The sequence below is a fragment of the Corvus brachyrhynchos genome, unplaced genomic scaffold, assembly GCF_000691975.1.
Source record: "Corvus brachyrhynchos isolate BGI_N302 unplaced genomic scaffold, ASM69197v1 scaffold29, whole genome shotgun sequence".
NCBI lineage: Eukaryota > Metazoa > Chordata > Aves > Passeriformes > Corvidae > Corvus > Corvus brachyrhynchos.
Window position 1 is genome coordinate 3,221,739 of NW_008240033.1, and position 7,946 is coordinate 3,229,684.

Below are 7,946 nucleotides of genomic sequence, written 5' to 3' on the forward strand. Positions count from 1 at the left end.
CGGAGGCTCCTGGCCGCAGCCACTGCGCGGGGCGACCTCATCTGCTTTGTGCCGAGTGCCTGTTCTCGTCCTCCTCGTTTCGCTGTCCTTCGTCCTCGCCCTGACATTCATTCTTCCTCGTCCTGATCCTTATCCCGATCCACACCCGGGGCCCAGCAGCCCGCCGGGGGCTTCCTGCTGCTGGTCGCTCCCAGCAGGGCCATGTCGTGGCACGCCCTGCAGAAGAGAGTCAGGGGGCTCTTCAGCAGAAGGCGACAGCAGTCGCCATACAGCAGCCCGTCTGGGCAGCCCTGTGCCGCCGCCACCGCCGCCTCCGAGCCCAGTGAGAGGGTCCAGGGCGGGCTGCACCGCGGCCACCTGGCCTGGCCGAGGTGTTTCAAGAGAGTCGGCACCTACGGGAGAGACCAGCAGAGCCGGTCAGTTCTGTGGGCCACGGATGGGACACCTTGGCTGCCTCCTGCCAGGCGGCAGCTTCTGAGCCAAGCTCCTCTAGTCCTCGGCAGCCTTCTCTTAAGGAAAAGGCAGACCGAGAGCATCAGCATAGTGCGACCAACCCCCCTGGCAGCTTTGGATGCCACGTGGAAGCGCCCGCCCTTAAGGCCGTGTGTAGCATCGCGTTCGAGCTAATGGCCTGAACAGCGAGATTTGTCCTGTCAGCTGGGAGACACAGCGAGCTCTAGAGCTTTTCGTGGCTTGTAGCTGCCAGGCTGGCTCGAGCGCTGTTGGAAGTGCGTGCTGTTCGCCGTGGTCTCTCTGCAGGGCTGTTTCGCAGCTGCTCAGACCTCACCCGTTCTCTTCTGCCCTGTGGCTGATCAGCGCAGGATTGCAGCAGCCGCGAGTGGCAGGAACAGAGTCCGGGCAGGCTCCCCAGGGCTGCGTAAAGACGCAAATTCGTTCCGTCTTTTGTCTGTGTTGAGACCGTCTGTTTAATTTTTAGGACACCTCTGGATCTCGCTTCTGCGAATGGCCATGCAGATGTCGTTAGATATCCAGCACAAAAGAACTGCCAGCTGAACCTTCCTGAAGGCATCAAGAGAATTCCACTGGTGATGGTAAGTGGACTGTGTTCTGATCTTCTAAGTGAGGCTTATTGACGGTGCATTACAGGAGAGGTATCTGACAGGATTCCTTACACAGAAGGGCCACAGAAACATGCATGTTGCTGTTGGCGTGGTTTAGGCCTCTGTTAGCTAAATTTTTGAAGATGACCTTCCATAACAGCATTCGGGAGATGAGCGAGTTGTGACAGAGTGAGACAAAAATGTCGAAAGTCTTCCCCCTTCTTTTGTGTGTTGTTCCCAGGCAGCAGAGCACCAGCAAGAAGAATGTGTGGCTATTCTGCCAGAACACGGTGCCGACCCAAATCTGACGGATGCTGACGGCAACACTGCCCTTCACCTGGCTGTCCTCTCTGGTAATGCTACTGTAGCAGGGCGGTTACTTGAGCATGGTGCCAGGAGTGATGCTCAGAATCAGGTAACCTTGGCATGTGGGTGAAGCTGCTCTTTCAAACAGGTGCCAAACTTGTCTCTGTTTTTCTAATGGAGATGCTCTCTCCTTTCAGGGGGGATATACCCCGTTAGATCTTGCAGTCTCCAAAGAGCATGAAGAGATGCTGGAGTGTCTTGTAAAAAAGGCAGCTGACAGGCATGCTGCAGAGCAGTGTGAAAGGTGAGGGCTTTGTCAAAACAGCACACAGGCCTCCTCAGTTGTCAGTGAGTGTGACTGAGGAGAGGCGTGGGAATGAGCTTAGAAAAAGAAGGAAGAGCCACACGGAAGGAGTTCCCCAAGCGACTGGTAAAAGCAGGTCTGCTCTTGGCTGCTCTCAGACCTTCTGTACTCTTGTACTTTGCCCACTGAGGACTACCAGGAAGTGGTGTCTGTGGTGCCCCCTCCCCACACAGACCCAGGCCCACTGGGAAAGCTGCCATTAGCTCAGCAGCAAGGTTGCTCTGCGGGAGAGGGGGTTTTGAGCAAAGGCACGGTTGGTGCGTTAAGTGGTATGGATGGGAGCGTTGGGAGAAAGAGAAGCAACTTGTCCAAGGGAACATGACAGGTTCCAACCACACATAAAGAGAAAACGTCTTGCCATGTAGATGGTCAGGCAGTTCAACAGCTTGCCCCGGGAGTTGGTGCAGCTGCATCCATGGGGATTTGAAGAGTAGTGGAAGGAGCCCTGAACAGTATGGCCTTGCCTCATATTCGAGGCTGCACTGGGGAGGCAGTGGGACTGGAGACATCCTGAGGTCCCTTCTAATCTGAATTCATCAAGCTTCCATGTGCTTGGCTTAGCTTTCACTGTGCTTGTAGGAAATGGGGAAAGAGCTGATTTGGGAGCAAGCAGGGAGAAAACGATGCAGAATTGGACATGTTTCCTATCAAAATTTTCATGCTTCAGGACTGCTCTTGCGGTTACTACAAGCCATGAGGCTGATGTGGAGGAAGACAGTCTGTGCTTGCAGAAGGAGCTGGAGAGGGTTGAAGCGAAGGTATGGAAAGCCTGTCCCTAGAGGAGTAAATTGTGGGGTGCTTGATGCTTTCCTGTCCATCATCAAAAGGGCAACTCAGTATCCTGGGAGCCAGAAGGAGAGAGACCTAAGGAAGCGGTGATTATATCAGACTTTGATCAGCCTCTGTCCCTCCTGCCTCTGCTCCCCACTATGATGAGGTAGAGCTGCCTCTCTTCAGGTTTTCACCACTTCCCAGTCAGGGACTTGGAGCACCTAACTCTGTGCTACATTTGAGATTCTTCCTGGTTTAAGAACGCTCCCTGAGCACCCTGGTGCAATTCCCAACTCCAGAGCAGGTCTGCCGGTGCAGTTCACCTGGGAGCCTTTGCTGAAGTGGTGCTCACCAGGATACAACTGCTACTGTTCCTCCTGGCCCCAGCACGCTGAGGCAGAGCTGCCTCTCCTCAGGGATCCTCCACTTCCTTCTCAGAGGGAACTGGACACCTCTCTTGGTGCTGTGTTTGAGGTCTCCCCCAATTCAGAAAACTCCCCCGGTGCCATGGTGTGCTCCAGAGCACAGGTCCTCTGGAGCAGTTTTCCTCTGACACTTCCAAGACACCTTCCTTCCTTAGGAATAGAAGCTTCCCAGTTCATGCATTCATGCAGTAGCAAACAAGTGAATACAAAGAGCATCATCACAGGTCCACAAAAGGGTCGGAGGGGCAGTGTCAGTGCTTAGAACTGTGCTCTAGGAAGTCCATGGAGGGATGGGAGAGGCCACTGTAGAAGATGAGGAAGTAACACAGCTTGTGTTCATTTGCTAGTAGAAGCAAAGCTGTGAAGGTACTTGAGATGATTACAGTTCTTTGGGCAGAGATTCCAGTATCTATGGGCAGCTACATGCAGCACGTGAATCCTCCGGCAGCAGCTGACTCTGTACAAAAGCTCACCTGACGACTGTGGATTCTTCCTGTGATTTTACAGTTGCGGGAGATGGAACAAAAGTTTCTTCAGTCAGAGCGTTGTGTTTGTGACTTGAAGATTGCCTTGGATAAGAAGGAAAGAAAAGCAACAGCTTCTGCCCAGAAACTGCAGGACCAGCTGTTGGCACACGTGGAGACTGTGAAACGACTGGAAGAACGTGTGCAGCGGTAAGAGAACAACACAGTGGGGCAAGGTGTCTGTTGCTTGCAGGGATTGCCTGAAAACTCCAGGATAGATACGTAGCCTTGTTGCATCCCAGCAAATCATTACCGTTTTGAATGATACTCTTGATTTTTATTGTTTTGCACTGTTCTTTTGGAATTGGTGCTCTGGCAGATTTTTATAGTAAGACCTGTATTTCTTTTTAAGCCTTGAAATTGAAAAGACCAGTTTGGAAGGCACTGTCCAGCAACAAAGCGACAGGATTGAAGCCCTGCAGAGAGACCTGCAAGCCACTGCCCCAGTAAGCTGCTCACAAATTTCCCTTTTGGTGACTCCTGAGCCTAGTTACCTGTTTCTATGGGGAAATTTTATGGTGAGGTTTTCCTGGAGACCTGAGGGGAGTTTGATTCCTGCTTTCTCCTGAGTAGAGGCTGCTTGGAAAGCAGCTGAGGACCTACATGGCATTCATAGCAAGTGGCCTTTGAGTGGCCTTTCGAGTCTGGAGTAGAAACAGTGAAGTTTTCCCTGCTTTCCCCTGGCAGCATGGGGCTGCTCAGCTGGAAGAGGAGGAGAAAGAGTTCATCATTTTCCTGGCTACCCGCTGGTGGCCAGCAGCATTTCTTAGTTTGAATTCACTCTGAAGACAGGTGTAGTTATGCAGCAGAAGAAGTAAAGGCACACCTCATATGCTCAGGGAAACCTTTGTGCTCCTGGAGCACCATTTCCCTAGGACTCGGTGCCAAGCTGCAGCAGAAGGTTGCCAATGCAGTTAAAGAGCAACCTACATGGAAAGCTTCACTGGCAGTTAACCATGAGCCACAAGGCTGACGTGGAGAAAGAGAACCTCTACTTACATGAGGAATTGGCTAGGGTTTGAGCAGAGCTATGGAAAGCCTGTCCCCATAGGAATCAAGCTGTGGGTTCTTGTCTCTTTCTATATATCATGAAAAAAGACAACACATTATCCCAGGAGTCAGAAGGAGAGAGACCTAAGGAAGTGATGGTTATATCAGACTTTGATCAGCCTCTGTCCCTCCTGCCTCCACCCCCCACCATGCTGAGGTAGAGCTGCCTCTCTTCAGGGTTTCACCACTTCCAGGTCAGGGGCATGGGGTTCCTCTCGCTGCTCTACATTTGAGATTCTTCCTGGTTTAAGAACGCTCCCTGAGCACCCTGGTGCAATTCCCAACTCCAGAGCAGGTCTGCCGGCGCAGTTCACCTGGGAGCCTTTGCTGAAGTGGTGCTCACCAGGATACAACTGCTGCTGTTCCTCCTGGCCCCAGCACGCTGAGGCAGAGCTGCCTCTCCTCAGGGATCCTCCACTTCCTTCTCAGAGGGTACTGGACACCTCTCTTGGTGCTGCGTTTGAGGTCTCCCCCAATTCAGAAAACTCCCCCGGTGCCATGGTGTGCTCCAGAGCACAGGTCCTCTGGAGCAGTTTTCCTCTGACACTTCCAAGACACCTTCCTTCCTTAGGAATAGAAGCTTCCCAGTTCATGCATTCATGCAGTAGCAAACAAGTGAATACAAAGAGCATCATCACAGGTCCACAAAAGGGTCGGAGGGGCAGTGTCAGTGCTTAGAACTGTGCTCTAGGAAGTCCATGGAGGGATGGGAGAGGCCACTGTAGAAGATGAGGAAGTAACACAGCTTGTGTTCATTTGCTAGTAGAAGCAAAGCTGTGAAGGTACTTGAGATGATTACAGTTCTTTGGGCAGAGATTCCAGTATCTATGGGCAGCTACATGCAGCACGTGAATCCTCCGGCAGCAGCTGACTCTGTACAAAAGCTCACCTGACGACTGTGGATTCTTCCTGTGATTTTACAGTTGCGGGAGATGGAACAAAAGTTTCTTCAGTCAGAGCGTTGTGTTTGTGACTTGAAGATTGCCTTGGATAAGAAGGAAAGAAAAGCAACAGCTTCTGCCCAGAAACTGCAGGACCAGCTGTTGGCACACGTGGAGACTGTGAAACGACTGGAAGAACGTGTGCAGCGGTAAGAGAACAACACAGTGGGGCAAGGTGTCTGTTGCTTGCAGGGATTGCCTGAAAACTCCAGGATAGATACGTAGCCTTGTTGCATCCCAGCAAATCATTACCGTTTTGAATGATACTCTTGATTTTTATTGTTTTGCACTGTTCTTTTGGAATTGGTGCTCTGGCAGATTTTTATAGTAAGACCTGTATTTCTTTTTAAGCCTTGAAATTGAAAAGACCAGTTTGGAAGGCACTGTCCAGCAACAAAGCGACAGGATTGAAGCCCTGCAGAGAGACCTGCAAGCCACTGCCCCAGTAAGCTGCTCACAAATTTCCCTTTTGGTGACTCCTGAGCCTAGTTACCTGTTTCTATGGGGAAATTTTATGGTGAGGTTTTCCTGGAGACCTGAGGGGAGTTTGATTCCTGCTTTCTCCTGAGTAGAGGCTGCTTGGAAAGCAGCTGAGGACCTACATGGCATTCATAGCAAATGGCCTTTGAATGCCCTTTCTAGTCTGGAATAGAAGCACTGAAGTTTCCCCTGCTTGCCACTGGCACCATGGGGCTGCTCAGCTGGAAGAGGAGGAGGAAGAGTTCATCGTTTTCCCAGCTACCCGCTGGTGGCCAGCAGCATTTCTTAGTTTGAATTCACTCTGAAGACAGGTGTAGTTATGCAAGAGAAGAAGTGAAAGCACACCTCACATGCACAGTGGGAGAAGGCAGTATGGTTGTGCAGGAGTGCTCTCATGGTGTGTAATGTGTTGGCAGGTTCCCAAATCAGGCATTTGCCCAAGGTAGATTTCCATTTTGCAGTGCCTGGGGCTATCTCTGTCCGCTGGTCTGCTTTTCTCACTGTTCGTGCTTGAAGGGGTTTTGCACCTTCCAGCTGTCATGGCCAGACCTACAGGTCCGGCTTTGTCCTTGGAGGGGGGGAGAGTGCTCAGGAAAGAAGTGACTGAAGTTGCAGGTGTGGAGATGGGGAGGAGGTGAGGCATCCTGCTAATGCCTTTGTGGAATCCTGTTCTCTCTGCCCCGTCCGACAGAGATAGTGCCCTTTCATTGGTAGCTTTCAATAGCAGTACAAATTTGGGCTTCTTCCTGAGAGAAAAGAATTACTTACCCTGGTGGTAGCTCCAGGGTTCTGCCTTGATTGCTGATGGCAGTGAGGAGGCACAGCCACTTCTCTGAGCCCAGCTGGGCCCTTGAAACTGGGTACATGCAATTGACAGGTGGGGAGAGGTCTCTTGTTCTTTGTGGTGGTTGAAGGTGCACTACCTCCTTCAGGCACAGGCAGCCTCCCAGGACAGACTAGAACACACCAGAGCCAGACATCAGGACTCAGAGAGCAACCAGCTGAAAGACAGAGCTCTCAAATGTACATTGGACAAGCTAAAAAATGCCCAACCAGAGAGTACTTTTCTAAGAGAATCCACGCAGGCTGAAGTGGAACACTACAAAGAGCTGTATCTGCAGGAAAAGAAAAACAGAAAATTCATTGCAAAGAAACTTGAAAGGCAAGTCCATGTTGTTTTGGAGCGGTAATAAGAGACTCCTGTTTTCTCCTTCCTCTTTCTTACGAATTTCTCATCTACATCTGGCCTGCATTATTGCCCTCCTTTGGCCAACAGTGGCTGATGTAGTTGCCAAGCCACCGCCCATGATATTATCAGAAGTCGTGGCAGTCAGGTGAAATACCAGGGGACTGGTAAAAGTGGAACATTGTACCCATCCTTAAAAAGGGTGGAAAGGAGGGCCATGGTAACTGCCAACCTGTCAGCCTCCCCTTTGTGCCTGGGAAGGTCATGGAACAGATCTTCCTCGAAGCTGTGCTGAGGCACACAAAAGACAGGGAAGTGATTTGAGACACCAGCACAGCTTCTCCAAGGGCAAGTGCTGCCTTACCAACCTAGTGGCCTTCTAGGATGGAGTGGCTACGTCAGTGGACAAGGGGAGGGCTACAGATGGCATTTACCTGTAAATATTCTGTAAAGCCTTTCACATGGTCTGCCACCACATCCTTCTTTCTAAATTGGGGAAGAGACAAATTTCATGGGTAAGAAATGGTTTGGACAGTCACATCCAGAGGATAGCGGTCAACAGCTCAGCGTCTCAATGGACGTCAGTGACAAATGGTGTCTCTCAGGGGTCTGCACTGGGACCAGTGTTATTTAATATCTTCATTAATGGCATAGACAAAGGGCTCAAGTGCACCCTCAGCAGATTTGCAGGCGACACCAAGCTGAGTGGTGCAGTTGACACACCTGAAGGATGGGATGCCATCCAGAGGGACCTGGACAAGCTCAAGAAGTGGCCTGGTGGGAATGTCATGGGTTCTAACAGGAGCAAGTGCAAGGTGCTGCAGCTGGGTCAGGGCAA

General features: G+C 51.2%; 1 protein-coding gene and 1 long non-coding RNA gene across 2 annotated transcripts in view; one reads left to right on the forward strand and one right to left on the reverse strand.

Moving 5' to 3' along the window:
* Window positions 1-7,015, reverse strand: part of LOC108449031 — an 8,268-nt gene extending 1,253 nt beyond the window's left edge. Inside the window, exon 1 of the long non-coding RNA XR_001865130.1 lies at window positions 6,691-7,015. This is a non-coding gene — a long non-coding RNA (uncharacterized LOC108449031). The remainder of the gene's footprint in view (window positions 1-6,690) is intronic.
* ANKRD7 (ankyrin repeat domain 7) lies at window positions 72-7,798 on the forward strand. The gene is made up of 10 exons (XM_017743789.1): window positions 72-416; window positions 938-1,052; window positions 1,303-1,476; window positions 1,565-1,671; window positions 2,399-2,489; window positions 3,435-3,601; window positions 3,804-3,897; window positions 5,425-5,591; window positions 5,794-5,887; window positions 6,855-7,798. Exons 1-10 carry the CDS (start codon window positions 202-204, stop codon window positions 7,110-7,112), a joined length of 1,482 nt encoding a protein of 493 aa, XP_017599278.1. The 5' UTR covers window positions 72-201; the 3' UTR covers window positions 7,113-7,798.
* The last annotated feature ends 148 nt before the right edge of the window (window positions 7,799-7,946 follow it).

Excerpts from the sequence above, each read along its gene's own strand:
- ANKRD7 (XM_017743789.1), top strand. The coding sequence starts at position 202 with ATGTCGTGGCACGCCCTGCAGAAGAGAGTCAGGGGGCTCTTCAGCAGA. Across the intron at positions 417-937 it reads GGGAGAGACCAGCAGAGCCG|GACACCTCTGGATCTCGCTT; the intron begins GTCAGTTCTGTG and ends TTTAATTTTTAG. Across the intron at positions 1,477-1,564 it reads GGAGTGATGCTCAGAATCAG|GGGGGATATACCCCGTTAGA; the intron begins GTAACCTTGGCA and ends CTCTCCTTTCAG.